This window comes from Lichenostomus cassidix, chromosome Z, assembly GCF_008360975.1.
Source record: "Lichenostomus cassidix isolate B80296 chromosome Z, HeHo_3.0, whole genome shotgun sequence".
Taxonomy (NCBI): Eukaryota; Metazoa; Chordata; class Aves; order Passeriformes; family Meliphagidae; genus Lichenostomus; species Lichenostomus cassidix.
Genome location: NC_139511.1, coordinates 38,532,457 through 38,551,832, shown reverse-complemented (window position 1 = coordinate 38,551,832; position 19,376 = coordinate 38,532,457). Strand labels below are relative to the sequence as shown.

The window sequence follows — 19,376 nt, the reverse complement described above, 5'->3', positions numbered from 1 at the left end:
TGAATCTCAACTAAACTCTACCTCCTACATACCAGTATGTAATATCAGAACCAAGAGATCATATTTTCTATGTTTTATAGTGCCATACAGAGTAAAAGGCTGAACATGAGCCAGCAGTGAGCCCAGGTAGCCAAGAAGGCCAAGGGCATTGTGGCCTTCATCAAGAACAATGTGGCCAGCAGGACTAGGGAAGTCATTCTCCCTCTGTATTCAGCACTGGTGAGGCTACCCCTCAAGTCTTGTGTCAAATTTTTGGGTCCTAATTTCAAGACAAACAATGAGGTGCTTCAGCAAGCCCAGAGAAGGACAAAAAGGCTGGTAAAGGATCTGGACCACAAGTTCTGCGAGGAGTGGCTGAGGGAGCAGGCGTTGTTTAGACTGCAGAAAAGGAGGCTCAGAGGAGACCTTACTGCCCTCCTCAATTATCTGAAAGGAGGCTGTAGCCAGCAGGGGGTCAGCCTCTTCTCACAGGCAACCACTGACAGGACAAGAGAACACAGTCATAAGCTGCACCAGGGGAGATTTATGAAGCAGTTCTTCAGAGAATGGTGATTAGACTTTGGAATGGACTGCCCATGGAGGTGGTGGAGCCATTGTCCCTGGAGGAGTTTAAGAGAAGGCTAGATGTGGCACCCAGTGCATGGTCTGTTGAACGTATATGTTGGATGTTATCACATAGGTGTTAGGTCATAGGCTGGACTCAATAATCTCAGATGTCTTTTCCAACCTAATTGATTGTGTGATTCTGTCGTAGAAAAAATAATTATATTCTCTAAAATATATTGCTTGCTTGCTTACTAAAGTTTGAGAAGGATTCTTATATCTTTTAAATTAAGGAAAAGTCATCACTTTATTAGCTCTGAAATCATCAACTCAGGGTACAGCACCAGCCAAAAAAAAAGCCAAGAAAATATTGGGCATCATTGGGAAAGATACTGTGAAAAAGACAGAGGGGCATTTTGCCACTATTTAAAACCTTGAAGTAATCACACCTTGAATGTTTTACCAGGCTCAGGTCTCTGCATCCTGAGTAGGACATAGCTGAGTTTGATTAATAGAGAAAACCGAAAATGAGTGAGAGGATACAGCCTCCCTTACAGGGTAAGGTGGTGAAAAAGGGGGAATAAGAGTGAGTCTTGTGAAACCATGAGGGTAGTGGGAAAGGCAAATTCAGAACCCCTATTCACTGAATCCTGAAATACTAGAGCTAGGGGGAAATCTGCTTAAGGCAGAGGAAATAAAGCACCTCACACGGCAGATAGTGAGCTAACTGCCTCAGGAGGTTGTGGAGAAAAACAGTATTACGCAGTCCAAAAGAGAATGATTAGACAAATATGAGCAACATATCCAGGAAATAATAATAAAATGAATACGCATGAATTTAAGTTTTAACATTCCTAATATAATAATTCAATAAACCCTTTAGTGAATTTGGGTGGGAAGGAGACCATCTATTACTTTTCTTGTTTTTCGGAAACAAAATAAAAGTTTTGTTCATGCTAGCATGGCTTAAACCCACCTCCCCATTTGTGAAACAGATACACGTCAATAACCATGCCACACTGATGTCAGTACAGCAGCAGTTGCCCTTTCAACCTATATGATCAGTCATAAGCCAAATTCTACCAGAGGAATTAGGAGCTGGGGGCATATCTATCATGACCTGAAAGCATGATCTTCATCCAAATACAAGAAAAAAGAAAATTCTATTTCTCTTAATATTTCTAATACCAAAAGTAGTAGAAACTACCTTATTAGCTTATTTGAGAAAAAGCATGACTACCTTCTGTGTTAACAGGCACCTGTAGAAAGAATCACCCATTGTTGTATGTCTTCTGGAGAGAAATACTAATGCTAAGGACTCAAAACACAATGAAGGTACCAGCACTCCATATCTCCATTCTGAACCTGTGCCTCTCCTATACTGCCAAAATCATACATACCTAGTATAAAAGAAACCCCACCAAACACCCAAAACCACTCTACAACTACTCCTTCAGAAAGAAATATTTAACTTCATGCCCTGGGGTGGTGGTGGGAAGGTGACTTTAATAACAACTTTCCAGTAATCTCAAATCTCTCACTTCCACAGTCAGGATTATGACTGCCACTTGCATCTAGCCAGATAAAGGTTTGTCCTTCTGGTTTCAGAGTTGGCCAGTGCTTATATTATGGTATATGGTCTTTCCTTGGGAAAAGGGAAAAGTGTGGTAAATTACCATCCCAGTGAGTTGCTTGACAGCCCTGGCTACAGGGGAAAAAACTTCGCTGTTACGTAAAAATTAATTTCACTGAGTAAAGCGGACAAAGGAACCCTAAGAGACAAGCATTGTTTTGGCTCCTGGATACATAAAAGCCCCACCACAGCACAGGAATAGTTTTTTCTGCAAGACACCATGACTGGACTGCATCTTCACCACGGTTCTGCCTTCCCCTCAGAGACCCACAACAAGAGCTCTGAACATGTAAAAGGTCTCTTCTCCCTCCCACACAATCTCCACCAAAAAAAAAATTACCCTCCCAGGTAATTTTCCCCACCCTAAATGCTATGTTTCAAGTGCTCTTACTAACAAATCGTTCACTTTTAAGAACTGTGCTACTCAATCTGACTGTGACTCCAATAACATTAAAACCATAAACTCACTTGACAACTGCCAATAGGGTTTTGACAAAGCCAAAATGGACAAGTGGACTTTCAGAGACATCAAAGCACAGCTATGACTGCACATTTCAAAAAAAGCAGAACATGGTACTGAGAGAGACAAAGGTATTCCTAAATGATGCCTTGGAGCAAGGCTAGCAGCACAGGCCCACCTCCTCTGGACTCACCTTAGAGGTATTAACCTATTGCACAGCTTTCCAACTTGCAAATAAACTGTTTGATGTTCAGGCTTTAACAACCAGCTGGAACACTGTCAATCTCAACTGGCCTCCTGCTTCTGGAGGGAAAAGCACCAGACTCTTCCAGCACATGTCAATATCAAATACAGCTGTTTGAGACTGGACTAGTCAAACACTGAGTGTGCTAAGTTTACATACCTGAATTCTGCCATTTTATATGACAACCACTTAAACATGTTTTTCATCTGCTTTTCCTGTATCAAAGTTCTCATTACACTGATTTCTGACAGACTAGTCATTGAAGAACTTCTTCTTGGATTAGGAAATATGGATTAAGAAAAAAGCACATGATGAAAGGTAGTTGAAATAATCCATCTTTGTTTAATTCCACCAGCTATTCACCCATGCCCTCTTCTAGAACTGTTTTTTTCTACAGTAATCATGGATTACTGCTGACAGAGTATTATCTGTAGCATTTTAGTGCATTCCTTTGGGACCTCAAATGACTTTAAATTCTCTCATTTTAATTATGCATACACACTATAATGGAGGGATTTCGAGATAAGACAGCATGAGGCCCTGGGATGCTTTATTATATAAGAAAAAAAATTGCTGATTTATTTATTACTTAAACAAGAACACAGAAAATAAATAACAAAAAAAATTCTGTGCCCAAGTATGATCAGCCTTTTGATCTATCTGTTCATAATCCCTTGACTGTTCACATGTTGTTCATGCACAGCATCTCAGGCTTTCACAGCTGTGGACCCTCCTAGGGCTCTGATCTGTGAACAAAAACAGTGAAGAAACTCACGGAGCAAAAATATCTGCACTTTCCACAGAGTCTGCTGGGATGCTGTGTATGCTCTAGATTGAATGATTTCTGCAGTTAAAACTTTATTCATAGCAATTTTATATCTTTGCAAGCCCTGCCAGCAGAATAACCTTGGGCATTATAATGAACTATAGAACATCCATTTTTCTGTGCACAGTTCAGTGTATATAGCAAAAGAAAACCTTCTTTCCCCATCAAGCCATCATGCTTTCTGGAAAAACAGTGGGAATTAAATAAAAAGAAAATTTTCCCTTTTGAAAAGAAAATTAAGAGAAAAGGAAATTAACAGTAATTCCAAAACTGTATGTATTCAGGGAGGCCTATACCCCAGTCCTCTCAGGCTACATTGCAAATGTTCATTTAAAAAGAGAAGAAACTGAAATTATGTTTTACAGGTGTGTGTGGCAGGGGACAAGGGAGATATGAAGGTCTGGTGTCATGTTGCTATTGCTTAATTAAAAACTGGTGTTTCTTACTCTCATTAGATATGCTCAGTGATGCCAGTTAAATGCTGTTTTCTGAAATGGGAGGACTTTGTCCTGACTTAAGACCATCTGTAAGTGAAAGACAATCAGACCTAGAAAGCCACAGATGTACTGTTCAGAAAAGCCTGATATCCTCCACATACTACACACAGAGCACAAGTGATGGCCACAGCATAAAGGAGTGTATTGGGTTTGCATGGCCAAGCTTTGGTAGCGGTGGGGATACAGGGGTGGCTTCTCTGAGAAGCTGCTAGAGACTTCCCCTGTGTCCAACAGAGCCAATCCCTGACAGTTCCAAACATAGACATGCCACTGGCCAAGGTTGGGCCAATCAGAAACGGTGGTAATGCCTCTGTGATAACAGATTTAAGAAAAAGGAAGCAAAAAGTTATTGCACTGATGTAATTGTGTCCAGAGAAGAGTCAGAACATGCGAGAGGAACAACGCTGCAGACTCCAAGGTCAGTGAAAAAGGAGGGGAAGGAGATGCTCCAGGCACCAGAGCTGAGATTCTCCTGCAGCTCTTGGTGCAGCCCATGGTGAGGCAGCTGTGCCCCTGCAGCCCAAGGATGTCCACAGGGATGCAGAGATCCACCCCTAGCCTGTGGAGGAGCCCCACACTGGAGCAGGTGGGTGTAACTTTGATCATGGGGCAACTTTTTACAGGACCATCCCCCTAAAAAGGCAAAAGGAGTCTAGCCAATGAGTTGGCAGGGCTGATTGAGAGGGCATTAAACTAACTTTGAAGAGAGAACGGGTTGAAAACAGGCTTTCCAGACATGAGCCTAAGGGGGGTAAGCCAGAGTCAGGGGTGAAATGAGCAGCCCAGCTGAAGTGCATGTACACTGATGCATGCAGCATGGGTAACAAACAAGAGGAGCTGGAAGCCATTGTACACAAGGAAAGCTATGGCGTCATCATCACAGAAACCTGGTGGGATGGCTGATGTGACTGGATTGCTGCAATGGATGGTTACTGCTCTTCAGAAGAGACAGGCGAGGGAGAAGTGGTGGAGGGGTGGCTCTGTATATTACGGCCCTGGCTCCTGGCTCAGTGGAGAGGTTCCAGACGACTGGAAACTAGTCAGTGTGGCACCCATCCATAAGAAGAACCAAAAGGAGTATCCAGAAAACTACAGGTCTGTCAGCCTGATCTCAGTGCCCAGCAAGGTTATGGAGCAAATCATCTCGCGTGCCATCACACAGCACATACACAACGGCTGAGGGATTAGACCCAGCCAGCATGGATTTAGGAGGGGAAGATCCTGCCTGACTAACCTGATCTACTTTTCTGACCAGGTGATTCACCTCCTTGATGAGCAAAATTTGTGAATATTGTCTATCTGGACTTCAGCAAAGTCTTTGACACTGTCTCCCACAGCACTCTCCCAGAAAAGCTAGTAGTCCATGACTTGGAGAGGTGAGCTCTTTGCTGGGCTAAAAACTGGCTGGATGGCCAGGCCCAGAGAGTGGTGGTGAAGGGTGCCACATCCAGTTCTCATCCAGTCACTAGGGGTGTCCCCCAGGGATCAGTGCTGGAGCCAGTCCTGTTTAATATTTTTATTGATTTGGATGAGGGGATCAAATCCACCATTAGCAAATTTGTCAATGACACCAAGCTGAGTGTGAGTGTTGATCTGCCGGAGGGTAGGAGGGTTTTCCAGAAGGACCTGGACTGGCTGGATGGATGGACCAAATCCAATGATGTGAAAGTTCCAGTTCCTGCACTTGGACCAAAATAACCCCATGCAGCGCTACAGGTTGGGGCAGAGTGGCCAGACAGGGGCCAGGCAGAAAGGGACCTGGGAGTACTGATTGATGTCAGACTGAACATGAGCCAGCAGTGAGCTCAGGTAGCCAAGAAGGCCAATGGCATCCTGGCCTGAGTCACGACCAGTGTGGCCAGCAGGACAGTGATTGTCCCTGTACTCGACACTGGTGAGGCCACACCTTGAGTGTTGCATCCAGTTCTGGGCCCCTTAATTTAGGAAGGATGTTGAGATGCTGGAGCACATCCAGGGAAGGACAATAAAGCTGGTAAATGGTCTGGAGCATAAGTCCTGTGAGGAGCAGCTGAGGGAGCAGGCGTTGTTTAGACAACACCTTGGAGAAGAGGAGGCTCAGGGGTGACCTTACTGCCCCCTACAATTATCTGAAAGGAGGCTGTAGCCAGCTGGGGGTCAGCCTCTTCTCCAAGGCAGCAAGAAACAGGACACAGTCTTAAACTGCACCAGGGGTGGTTCAGGTAGGACATTAGGAAGAATTTCTTCATGGAATGGGTGATCAGAAATTACAACGGACTGCCCAGAGGCTAGTGGAGTCACCATCCCTGGAAACGTGTAAGACAAGGCTGGATGTGGCACTTGGGCTATGGGCTAGGTGACAAGGTGGTGTTAGGTCATAGGCTGGGCTCAACGATCTCAGATGTCTTTTCCAACCAAGTTAATTCTCTTATGCCTGAGGAGGCTGTGAACACATGGGAAGCCCATGGAGAGAGGAGCCCCCTCTGGAGCAGCAGGTCCTTAAAGGACTTCACCCCATGGAAGAGTGACCCATGCTGAAGCAGTCTTGGGAGGACTGTTGCTTGTGGGATGGACTAAGGCAGCACAGGCTCATGGAGAACTGTCTCCTGTGGGAACAACCCCACAGCAAAGCAGGGGAAGGTTGTCTCTCCCTGAGCAGCGGGAGAAACAACTTGTGATGAACCAACCATAACCCCCATTTTCCATCTCTCTGTGCCATTAGGGGAGCAGGCAGAGCTGGGAAGGAGGGAGTGGTAGGGCAAAAGGCATTTTCAAGGTATTATTTTACTTCTCATTATCCTGCTCTGATTTTGTTAGTGATAAACTCAATCAATGTCTGTAATTCCAGCCTCTTTTCCCATGATTGTATTTGGTGAGTGATCTGTCCTGGTCCTTATCTCAATTCATGGACCCTCTATTACATTTTCTCTCCAGCTGTGGAGGAAAGTGATAGAAAGGCTTTGGTGGGTGCCAGGTGTGAGGAACCATTTTAGATCTGCTTTGTCTCAATACTGGTTGTCAGAGGGGTGTGAGGGGAAGGGGTGCACACATGAAAGGAGGCAGGTAGAAGATGGGGGAAGCCTTGTCTCTGGGGTGATTTCGCCTGCCAACACCTCACAGAGGACACTGTGCACCCCAGAGATGCTGCTACAATCAGAGGGGCCAAGCTTTCTGCCAATGAACTACCGAGAAGGCTGGACTGGGCCAATGGCCTCCAGCAGGCAGACCCGGGGCAAGGTCAGGCGGTATAAAAACAAACTACATCACAAACTTTGGGGATCACCTGCCAGCTTCCTTGGCGGGGGGTTTGCTTGCCCTGGCTTGGTTTTGCTTTTCTTTGTGCCTTGGCTCCTACCTGCCTTTGGCCCTTGCCCTCGCTCACCCTCATGTCCACCCCTCTCACGGAGCACTTGCCTGGATGCTGGCTGACCCCAGCCTGGGTCCTGCATGTCCCTGCTCCGCCACCTGCCCTCCTGACCTGCCTCCAACCAGCCTCCAACCTGCCTCCACCGTCGCGATGCTGTCCAGGGTTCTCCCTCTCGCTCCCTCTCTCTCTCTCTCTCTCTCTCTAGTTCCTTTTCCATTACTCTCCTTCTTCTCTGTCTTTTCCAGCTGTCTTAAGTGGGGCAGTTACTTCTTTCTTTTGTTTTTCGTTATCAATAAACAGTTCTCAGATACCAAGTCTGTCTCAGTTGACTTCATTTTGTTCCTGACCATCTAATTAAAGAACTCGTCGTTTCCCCCAGTGGAACTCGACACCAGGCATCCAGCCAGGGTCAACCCACTACAAGGGCTATCAATCTCTTACTAAGGCCGAGCATATTTCTCCATTTAAAAGATTATACAAACCGTTAAAAAATCTATATGCACTGCCTGTGTTGCTGAGCCTCCAGTGCACATTCAGAGACCAAATAATTTGAAAAAAGTAAGTTAAATCCTTGCCACTTTCTCATCACAGTTTTTAAAAGGCGCCAGAAAAATTGCCTAATTAAAAAGTGCACCTTTAGTCTTTCTCAAGCATGTTTCAAATGTGCAGCAGCACTGTCCTACTGCGGAAAGAGTATTTCCAAAAATAAGGACAGATCTTCTAAATCCGTGGTGACATCCATTAAGATGATGAGCTGAGAAACACTGAAATGCATTAAGATTTGGAGTTTGTCAACAAGTTTGGTTTCATATAATCTATTACTACATGAGCAAGGGAGGTCAAGGCAACAATCCCCATGGCCACTGAAGTTAACTCATGAGCGACCATCCTAACACCAGCTCACCCTAGGGAAAACAGTGACTAAGGACCACACAGAACCTTCTTCTACAGTGACACACAGAAATACTTTCCACAGAATTTTTTTCTTTAGCAATAATATTTCAGAGTGCCTTAATATCCAAAGTCAGGTTCTGATTTTATTTCAAAAGCATGGAAGCAGTTGTTAATTAAAACAAGAGAAGACAAAAGTTAAGTGGCTGGAAAGGTACAATGTGACTGACAATATTCACAGGTGTCCTTAGCAGTGTAAAAAAATACAGGCAAGCACACAGCATCACCTGTTGCCCAAGGCACTCCTGGCCTCTGAACACATAGTCAGCATGTATTTTCAGACTACTAGAGGGTTTTTGCTATAATATCATAGACATAGTGATAACTTCAGCTAGGTCATTCTCCACCCTCATTTTCTGAAAATAGTTTTGTGTGTTAAAGCGCAGTGTAACTCAAGGATTAAGTCAAGCCAACCCATAAAAGGTAGGACAGAAATGAAGCATCAGTAATTTGAGGTGACAACTATTAAATTTTCTTCCTGCAAGTGATGTCTAAATCCCAAGTAATACCTCTACCCACGTTACACTAGCTTCACAGAAATCAAACCTTTACCCTGTACACATACAGCTTCATGTACTGAATAGACTATTTTTTTACATCAGCTATTTCTATGAAAGAGTAGGAAAACCAGTTCTTTTTAACATCTGTAAGTCTCTCTGGTGTCTCTAAGGTGCTTCAATAAAGATTCATTCCTATAAAGCTTTTACAAAGACTGCATCAACAATAGTCCACATGAGGGATTAACCACAGGGTTAATTAATGTTCTGAACCAAAGAGTGGTATGGCAATGTGACAGAATGTCTTACTGTAACTTAATTTCATTATTTAAATGGAGACCATGGACACCCATCAGATTTCCAGACAGCTGAAGAAGCAGGAGAGCAGCCCTGACATGCATAGGCACAGTCACAGAAATGCAAAGCACTAGTACTCTCACTCAGCTGACTGTTCATACACCTGTGAAGTACAGATTGCTTTTAAGTCAAAGGTTGATGATATTGTTAATTTATTTTCAAAACATCTTAAGAACACACCACAACAAATCTGACTGTCAAATGAGCACAGCAGCACTAAAATAAAAAGCAAAACAAAAATCTCCCAAGAAGCCAACTAGTCATCAAGTGTCATGACTGTCCCGTGTCAAATGCTAACAAACATTTTTCTTCTTGAATTTCACCAATCACTGCAATTCAAGGAAGGAAAAATAACTCCAGCCAATCTAGAGCATCACCTTGAGTCTGACCCTCTGCTTTGGTCATGAAGCAAATTCTCCGAGGTGACTTACATGACTGTACTTCACTTGCTCATTTCAGGAGCATTTTCTATACTTTATTATTGTGTAAGAGACATGGGCAGAGACAAAGCAAAGCTTCCCAAATAGCAACACTAGGAAACTATTAAGCTGATCAGATACAAAAACATGTTGAATTAATGATGTCTCAAATTATTTCTCCTTTTTAATGTCCTAATAGCATTAGTTTTTGTAAAAGACTGTAACCCATTTTTCATACGGCAACTTGATTTTATAGGTTAATTTGAAATATTCCAGCAAAGACTAAAACATACTCCCAGCACAATACACATCAATGAGCCAATTCTAGGTGCTTTGCATTTCAATAAAACTTATCCTGGGAGGATATCCAAGAAGTTTTTAAAAAGTCAATTAATTTAAACTCCTGAATGAGAAAGGTCTATACAAAGCTTATACTCTGGATCATAAAAGGTAAAATGTTTATTCAAGGGCAAATGGAAACAAATAATGAAAACCCATTGACTTCCAGGTTTACAACCTGTTCACTCAGCTGAACAGTTTCAATATTTCATCCAAGATAAACAGCTATAATATGAACAGCATGTTCCAACTGTTCTATACAAACTACAAAAGTACCATTCAGCAGAACACAAGCTGTTCCTGAAACTTCCAGTATGAGGCCAGTGACAGTGGGATTATCCACATTCATTAAGTGACTTGTGAGCATAAGAAGTTGCAGTGCTTGGGGAAAGCATCAGTGAAGAACCTAAGGCAACAAGTGCTGAGGCACTCACTCGGTGCTTCTGCAGCACACAGCCAACAGTCAGCAGTGTGACCTGCTCACTATCAAGGTGGTAAAACCGCTGGTGCAGAGCTCTAAAGAGCTGGTACTTTCCTGCTTCCCCGCCCCACTTACACTTCTTGGGAGAATGCCCAGAGCAACTGAATATTCACAATGGCCAGTATGAAGGACAAAGCTCGCATTCATTAAGTACCACTGAGCTGTTGTACAGATCTGTTTTCACAGCATAGATTTCAAAATTCAATAAGCAGCAAGAATTCTTACTCTCCAGAGCAGCTATACTTGAAAAACATAAATATATTACACCTCTGTGTCACTTTGCTAACAGTATATCAGCACTTTGAAAAGACTACCTCATTTGTGATCCTACAGAAACACCCAAGAGAAAATTCAATGAGACTACTATACATATACCTGTTGAAATAGTTAGTGCTGAATTAAACTTCACAGATTATTTCAGAAAAATAAAAGAGAGGAAAAGAGGGAAGGAGGGAAGGAGGGAAGGAAGGAGGGAAGGAGGGAAGGAGGGAAGGAGGGAAGGAGGGAAGGAAGGAAGGAAGGAAGGAAGGAAGGAAGGAAGGAAGGAAGGAAGGAAGGAAGGAAGGAAGGAAGGAAAGGAAGGAAGGAAGGAAGGAAGGAAGGAAGGAAGGACGGAAGGAAGGAAGGAAGGAAGGAAGGAAGGAAGGAAGGAAGGAAGGAAGGAAGGAAGGAAGGAAGGAAGGAAGGAAGGAAGGAAGGAAGGAAGGAAGGAAGGAAGGAAGGAAGGAAGGAAGGAAGGAAGGAAGGAAGGAAGGAAGGAAGGAAGGAAGGAAGGAAGGAATTTATCCCTGCCTGGGAAAGAGCCAGGTTAAACTTTGCCCAGTCATTTGACCATTGTTTCACTTTCTGAAAGTTCTTGTATAACACTACATCTTTGTATGTTATAGAAAAGTTCCCTTAAACTGCTATCACAATAGAAAGAAGAATGATCAGTGTTGCAAATACCAGCCCATGCTAATTTTAGCAGCAATAGAGAGAAGCTTACCCTATACAATAAACTGCCTTATCTCGAAGTTGTTAGCACATTAAATGCCCAGACAAAAAAAACAAAACAAAAAATACCTGGTGAGCTCTTCTTTAATCTTCAAGGGTTCATGTGGGTAGAATTTCACTCTGAAGCACATGGTATATGGCGGATGAGCTGAAACATTATGAAGAAAAATCATGAGAACAGTAGAAAATAAACACTGCCTCAGCCACTCTGAAGGAGTGACCTCAAAGAGTCTTACTAATGGTTATTTTAGGCAGGGATTGAAACAAGAGTAGTAAATATTATATGTGCTCTATTTTGGAGTGGGTTTTTTCAGCAAACGATAAACATTAAAGCAATGATAATACATCAGAATTGAAGAAACTATTCAATTAATGAAACTAAAGACAATGGAACTATTTCTGTTTCCAGTATTTGATAAGACTATAGTACCTACTTCTGAGCAATGGTATCAATACCAGGCATGATGTTCAAGAGAAAAGAAATGTGGGAACAAGAAAAGGGAAAGGGGAAAAGGGAAAGGGGAAAGATGAAAGGCTGATAACAACAGGAAATATTTCTATTTTGCAATCAGTGTCTCTCAAGCACTTTGATTCAGAGCAAAGTGCAGGTCTAGAATATTCTAGTTAGTTTTAAAATATTTTGGTCTTGGTATATTCTCAATCTACAGAGTCAATTTTAACTGTCCAAAACCTTGAAGAGATGGTACATTTACAGCAGGAAAAGGGAAGGCAGAAGAAAAGGGGGAAAAATTACAGAGAAAATGGAGGATGACACCAGGTGAAACAGATAATTAATTTTTTTTATTGTAAATTTCACCAGTAATTAGTAAACTAACATAACACTTTATTGTAGCCTATTCTGAAGCTTACCAGTTAATAAGCTTATATAAACTGCATATGGTAATTAATTCAACAATCATGATACTCTTCTACAAGCTACTCTGACTGCAGTACTTACCTTTATGCTGCAGTGTTCCAGAAACACGTGTCTGGATACCACACAGTTCCATGTGATGTACAACGGCAACAGAAAGTAAAAATGCATTCAATCTTTTGTTATGATTGGTATTTTTTGGAAGGCTTCACTCTTCTTGAAGATAAAGGAGCATTTTCCTCTTTCAAGACCTCACATTTGTACTTATTTTAAGTACAGTCAGCCTCAACAAAAACTGCTGATTTCACTTTTTTTTTTTTCTTGTTTAAATAACTAACCATTTGAGACACTAGGAGGAATTTCAGAAGGGATGGGAGTGGAAAGATGAAAAATATGGGGGGAAAGGAGAAAGCAAGTAATCAATAACTAACAGAAATGAAGAGGAAATGAAGAAAGAAAAACAAGCCTTAATTGTTCTCTAAAGATGGTCTAAATTTTCACACTTTTCAAATCTGGACAGGCCCACTGAGAAACACTAGAGAAACACTCAGTCTGTTTTCTGTGAGCTTTGCTGTCTTAGATGTGACAGCAGCATTGTCTTACAGTGACTGGAAATAGGCTGCAGAACAGAAGACATTATGTCTTCCCTGCCCTGTAACAGCAAAGTAAAAGATAAAGTGAATTCACTGTCCCAGAAAGGAAAGCAGCCATCCAGAAACTCACTAAGGAGTCATGTTGCCTGGACAAAGCAAAAGATAACTGAAGTCATCTTAAATGGTTCTGTCATTCCTCAATAGCCATCTTAAAACTAAGCAAGGGAGAAAAACCTGTGCTGTTGGAATACTGTTCCTGTTACAGTATGTGATAGAAGAGACAACCAGTATTAAACAAGCAAGAACTCTTCCACAGGGAAAAAAAAAAAAAAAAAAAAGAAGACTTTTAAATGTTTTGGCAGATTCAGAATTAGTTTGAGCTTGAAATAGGGATGCAGAAATAAGAATAGCTAATGCATGGCTCTTTAGGGCCCTAGCAAATACAAGCCTACTGCAAGAGCCCAAAATGTACCAAATTTTATCCAATTTTTTGGATGCCAATAAAAAAACCTGAAAATTTGTCAGTGATAAATATAAAGAAAGAAAACAAAGAGTTATATCAGAATAGTCCCACTCTGGCAGTATGTGGTAACCGCATAAAAGTAACAGCTGCCCTATATGCAAAGAGTATCTTAGCAAGGAAAGGATGGCACACACTGTTTTATAAAAATAGCCCACGTTAATAGGAAAGGTTAAAGTCAGAAATGTTTTACTTGTAGCAGAAGAACAGTATGTGACAGAAGCACACACCAATGCACAGAACATGCAGGAGATTTGTCAAGGCAGCTTAAGCCTATTTTGCCAATCTTTTCCTAGACTCAAGCTTCTGTAACAATACTCCTCCTCAGCAGTGCAGCAATACTATACAAATCTGCTGCAGTCTGCTAAGAAAAGGTCCCTTCTCAGCATATGCAAGAATGGAACAAACACAACTTTCAATTTGAAATGATAAAAAGAATATGAGCCCGTCCATCTAATTCATCTCTGGAGATAAGAAGGTTCCCTGCAATTACAAAAGGAAACAAGATTCTCTTTTTCTGTTTCTTATTCTTGGTTAGAAAACCAGCCGCAATGAACATTTGAATGGGGAAGGAAAGAACTCCCAAAGCTATCCAGTTTACTCTCCCTCCTAATTTTAAGGTAGCTCATAAGCCTAATGCTCTTCCAAAGACACATTTGATGATATGTAAATATTTAGCCAGGCCTTTGTCTTTTAGATTTTACCACATTAGAGAAACACAGATGAGGACTTCATGTTCTCTCATTGGTTTGTCACAGTGGAAACCAAGACAGACATTGAATTTTATCAGTTCAAGAGATGTGATTTCTCAATTCCTTGAAAGTAAAATTACTTTCCACCTCTTACATATTAAAGTGGAAACATTAACAACAAACCTCCCCAAAACAGAGCAGAATTTGCAGAAGCACATTTCATCAATACAAAACTAGCAAGCTCATAAACAGTTTAATAGCTATTTCTTACAAGCCTTTTCTTTCAGAGGAGTCCTTTATCTCTCAGATAAGGACCAGCTGGCATAGAAAAATGCCCAAGGCTCTCTCAGAATTTCCTACCATCAGAGTTCAATTTCTCACTAAAAAAGATTCACAGTTACAATGATTTCAAAGGACTTTAGTGTGGAGAGTAGTACTGACAGCAAACTCCATTGCAGTAAGGCTATTAATTTGCCTGTTTATATGCTAAAGTATTAAAATTATATTCATAGCCCTGAGAATGCAACATTGCAGAAAACTTCCTGCATCTCTCCTTGGTGTTACATATTCTCTGAAGTACAGTATCCTACAAAAAGTTAGTGAAATTTAAAAAACAAACAAACGAGAAAAAAAATTACACTCAAATGGTCTTCATGTTCACTACTGCTGCACAAGGATCTCTGGGGAACCATAAGACATATGCTGTTGTTTCCATATAACTCTTCCCTTACCAGATGAATCAGCTGTTTATGCACACCGCTTGCCGGGCATCCTTAAGACAGACAGAACATTACTCAATGTTTTTATGCATAAGGGATACCTGAGCTATCATAAATCTCAAATTATGGGGTCTCCCACATTGCACTCATTAGTTACCAGACAACATAGGGCAAGGTGGATTTTTGTTAGCTGTTTATACTAATGCTTTAAAACGTATTACGAAATCTTCACGAGGATAGTAAGTATAGAATATACAGCATTCAGATTAGTGCCTGAAGGATAGCACAAAACTTCTTGTTTTCATTGTACACATGTTTGTGAATCTCATATTTGATTAAACTTTTATTTACATTGGTACTCAGATCCCCTGGTTCATTCCGCCTCCTTTCAGATTACAGGACAGCATGAGAGATTACAGAAATTAATTGAAAAATTCCAATGACCTGACACAGAAGAACATCTGTTTAGCATTACTCTTGCAGATCATAGAATCATAGAGTGGTTTGGGTTTGAAAATACCTTTAAGATCATTTTGCTCCTGCCATGGGCAAGTGCAGCTGTGCAGAACCTAAAGGCAGCTCTCCCCTGCTGTGGGGGAGAGGGCTGCCCCAGAACCGGAACACGCAGGATGGTTTCTCCTTGGCCATGAGCAGTGCGACTGGTCAGACTGGGTCTTTGTGGAAACACTGCAGGTTTAGAAAGGCAGCTGTTCCATTCTAGGCTCCATGTGGTTTATTGGGATAATAAGGGAGGGAACTGGGGAGTGGGGGAGGGGAGAGGAGAGCCAAGGGGGATTTTAGCTCCATAGAGCCTAGAATCCAAGAGGCCTGGTTCCGGGTCCCGCTGGGCTTTTATTCGTGGGGTTAGGAGGCGGTCCTGGCTCACATCAGCCAGTCTGGAAGGGTCAAGGGGGAGAGATCAGGGAAAGGACACACATTACAACATATCCACTTTTTCTCTTATACAAAAGGAAAAAAAAATTTTCTAGTTGTTCAGAGTCTTTTGGAGCTGGTAGAAATTTCTTCTGTGGTGAATCAGTAGGGCTGGAGTTGAAGCTGGTTGGCTGAGATCAGGTGTATCTTGCTGCTCTGCTGCGCGATGGGGCTGTGCTGTCTGCAGTGCCCCCCTCCAGCTTTGACGTGCAGGGAGAGGGGCAGAGTTTACACACAGCCAGAAAGAGACAGGGAATTTTGGGAAAAGGAAATTTTTAGAGAGCATGGTAGAGGGGCTATTTGGGGAAGAAGAGGGTAGGAAAAAAGGGGGTGAGGAGTGATTTTTTAAGGGTAATGGTACAAGGGGGGAACTGGCAAGGCGCCTGAGAGAATCCGTAGCAACTCAGCGTCTTTTTTGACGGGATGCAGCCTTGTTAGTTACCTCCCTATCAGAATGGGAGGGAAGAAGGGACATGGGAAGGAGGAAAGGTATTAATAGGGGTAAACAAAACATACTGTAACTAAAAAAAGGGTTCTAACTAAAGAAAATACCTTTCTTTTTTGAGGATTGGGCAGAGAGGGCCTTTTCCGGAAGCTCTCTCTAGCTCAATTCTTAAAATGCAACACTTGTTAATCTGTTTAAGGTTAAAATCAAAAAGAATGAGCTGGGGTTTTAAAACAGAGCCCTACAACCTGCCGTGTTCTATGACTCAACCATTCACACCTCTGCACCCCCTCCCCTGGGGGGTGCCTTCTGTTATTCACATGCTTCCCACCCCCTCCCCTGGGGGTCCCTTCAAATCACATTTATACAAACATTCACTCCTCCTCTGCTGCAAACTACACCTTTAGCAGAGGTCCAGGGTCAGAAAATTTCCCTGGTAGGCAGTGTAGGTGCTATCGGCTCACCGCTAGTCTCTCTTACTCTTGGTAGACTTTCGCCGACTGACAAGACTGGTCACCGCTGTCCGGTCCCTTGCAGTCCTCTTTGTCACTGTTTTATCCTCAGCAACACAACACAGATTTCACAAGCTTTCCACAAGTCCCTTCAGGGTCCTTTTTCTTGGGACATGCCTGTGTCTTTAAAGAGTCTCACAGCTCGCGGCCACCGCGTGTGCTGCACAGCAGAGATGGTGTTTGGCTGTGCAGAGTTGGTCTCGCCGGGGGAGGGGCACCCGCGACACAAAATGGCAGCTCACAAGATGGCGGCTCACAAGATGGCGGCGCGCATGTGCAGGCCACGCGGCCAGCACAGTCTCCGTCTGCAGCGCAGGCAGCGTCCCGCCGCGTCGGCAGCTCTCCACCACGTGTTCGCCATGCCACCGCAGCCCCGCGGGGCCCGGCACAGCGGGCTTCACGGGCCAGCCCGGCTCGGCACAGCCGCACCGCTGGCCTCGCCGTTCCCCGGGCACTGCCGGCTCCCGCCGCCCCCCGGCTCCTGCGGGCTCCACTGCCCCCCGGCGTGTCTAGGCAAGTTCTTACTTGTGCCCGCATTCTCCACCATTTGCAGCTGTGCAGAACCTAAAGGCAGCTCTCCCCTGCTGCGGGGGGAGGGCTGCCCAAGAACCGGAACACGCAGGATGGTTTCTCCTTGGCCATGAGCAGTGCGACTGGTCAGACTGGGTCTTTGTGGAAGCATCGCAGGTTTAGAAAGGCAGCTGTTCCATTCTAGGCTCCATGTGGTTTACTGGGATAATAAGGGAGGGAACTGGGGAGTGGGGGAGGGGAGAGGAGAGCTGAGGGGGAAATTTTAGCTCCATAGAGCCTAGAATCCAAGAGGCCTGGTTCCGGGTCCCGCGGGGCTTTTATTCGTGGGGTTAGGAGGCGGTCCTGGCTCACATCAGCCAGTCTGGAAAGGTCAAGGGGGAGGGATCAGGGAAAGGACACACGTTACAACAGGCAAGGACAACTTGCACTAGACCAGGTTTAAACTTGGCCTTGAACACCTCCAGGGACAGGACACCTACTACATTTCTGGGCAACCTATTCCAGTGCCTCACCACCCTCACAGTAAAGAATTTTTCCCTAATATGTAACCTAAACCTACGCTCTTTCAGTAATGCAAGGCAGCAAGAAAAACATGCAAATTCAGAGTCCTGCACATCAGAAATTATTCTGTTCCACTGTCATCAAGAACAAAACCCACATATCTGGATATTTCCCACCAAGGAAGTTACAGGAGAGCTGCATCTTACTACACAGAATAATCTTTAATCAAAAAACAAGAAAAGAGAAAGTGCATGGGGAAACTCTGTTCTTCACTTTAACATCAGTGCTGATGTGACTCTGGTTTTACACCACAATGTTCCTAGAAAGAAAATAAGCCATAAAAAATGTAAGATGGCCACAAAGAGTACTTTACTATCACCATTGAGGGGAGAATAACAGTAACATGCAACTGTAACACAAAAACATGCAAAAGAACAGAAAATTTATTTCAGAAGTTCTTTATGCTAAATTGCAAAAATACAGCTACCTTAGGCAACCTTCCAGAGGGTTTTCCAACACACTATTGGAAGCACACTGCCTGCAGCTGCTGATCATGGGCCACCAAGTGGCTTCAATCCATACAAACAAGATTGGCAGTGGTTCAGTACATTTCTCAGAAACTAAATTTTTCCCTCTCAGGCAAAATTAGTGGTAAAAATGACTATGGGGCAAATTTAGATTACACACTGTGTTACAATACAAACATTAAAATGACAGTGGAAAATGCAAAGGTAGATGATGAAACAAAAAAGATACAATGCCTTCATTCTTTTTGAGTGGTGCCAGAACACATTTAAATATGGTTTTGTATGTAATAAGACAAAGTGAAAAACATTTTGGAAGATTCCTCTTGTCATATGCCAATGTTACTACATATGAACTTAAAGTATTTTTTTCCAAAGCTAAAGAAATTAAAATGATAGCACATCACACAAGAACCTAGGGAGACTTCACAGCTTCAAACATACAACATTCTATTCTGCAGACAGAAAGGTATTGTTGCCAAGTTGTGAACTCTGTACAACCTAACTGTATAGAGGGATTACACCTGCATGATTCATGTACTACTGAGGTCCATGAAAGCTAGTACCTACTAAAATATATATTAGAATACTTCTACCAGTCAAACTTTTTCTGCTCCAAATATTTGTCGGTATTGGGTTGCATGTATAAACCCCATGAAAAACTTGCTACTATGCTGGAGGAAAAGGAAGTTCCCCACAAATAGTAGCTGAGCTCAAGCAGACAGAATTTTTGAAATTTTTCTGCATGTATGCAAGTGCTTCACAGTTCTATGTAAATCTAAGCAATCAACTGAATTTCGAAGTTTTTGAATCATTAGTATTATTAGAGGACATTACTCACTGTTTTCTGAATTCCTTAATGCAAAGAATTAAAAGGAAACATCCATCTAATGTAGTCACTGTGAGTAGCATTCTGCCATCATTTCTCCCAGAAGTCACACATGCA

General features: G+C 42.8%; 1 protein-coding gene across 1 annotated transcript in view; it reads right to left on the bottom strand.

Moving 5' to 3' along the window:
• FRMD3 (FERM domain containing 3) overlaps positions 1 to 19,376 on the bottom strand; it is a 140,285-nt gene that overhangs the window by 43,100 nt on the left and 77,809 nt on the right. Inside the window, exon 4 of the mRNA XM_085042186.1 lies at positions 11,656 to 11,734. Within this exon, the coding sequence (XP_084898312.1) occupies positions 11,656 to 11,734 (79 nt within the window). The remainder of the gene's footprint in view (positions 1 to 11,655; positions 11,735 to 19,376) is intronic.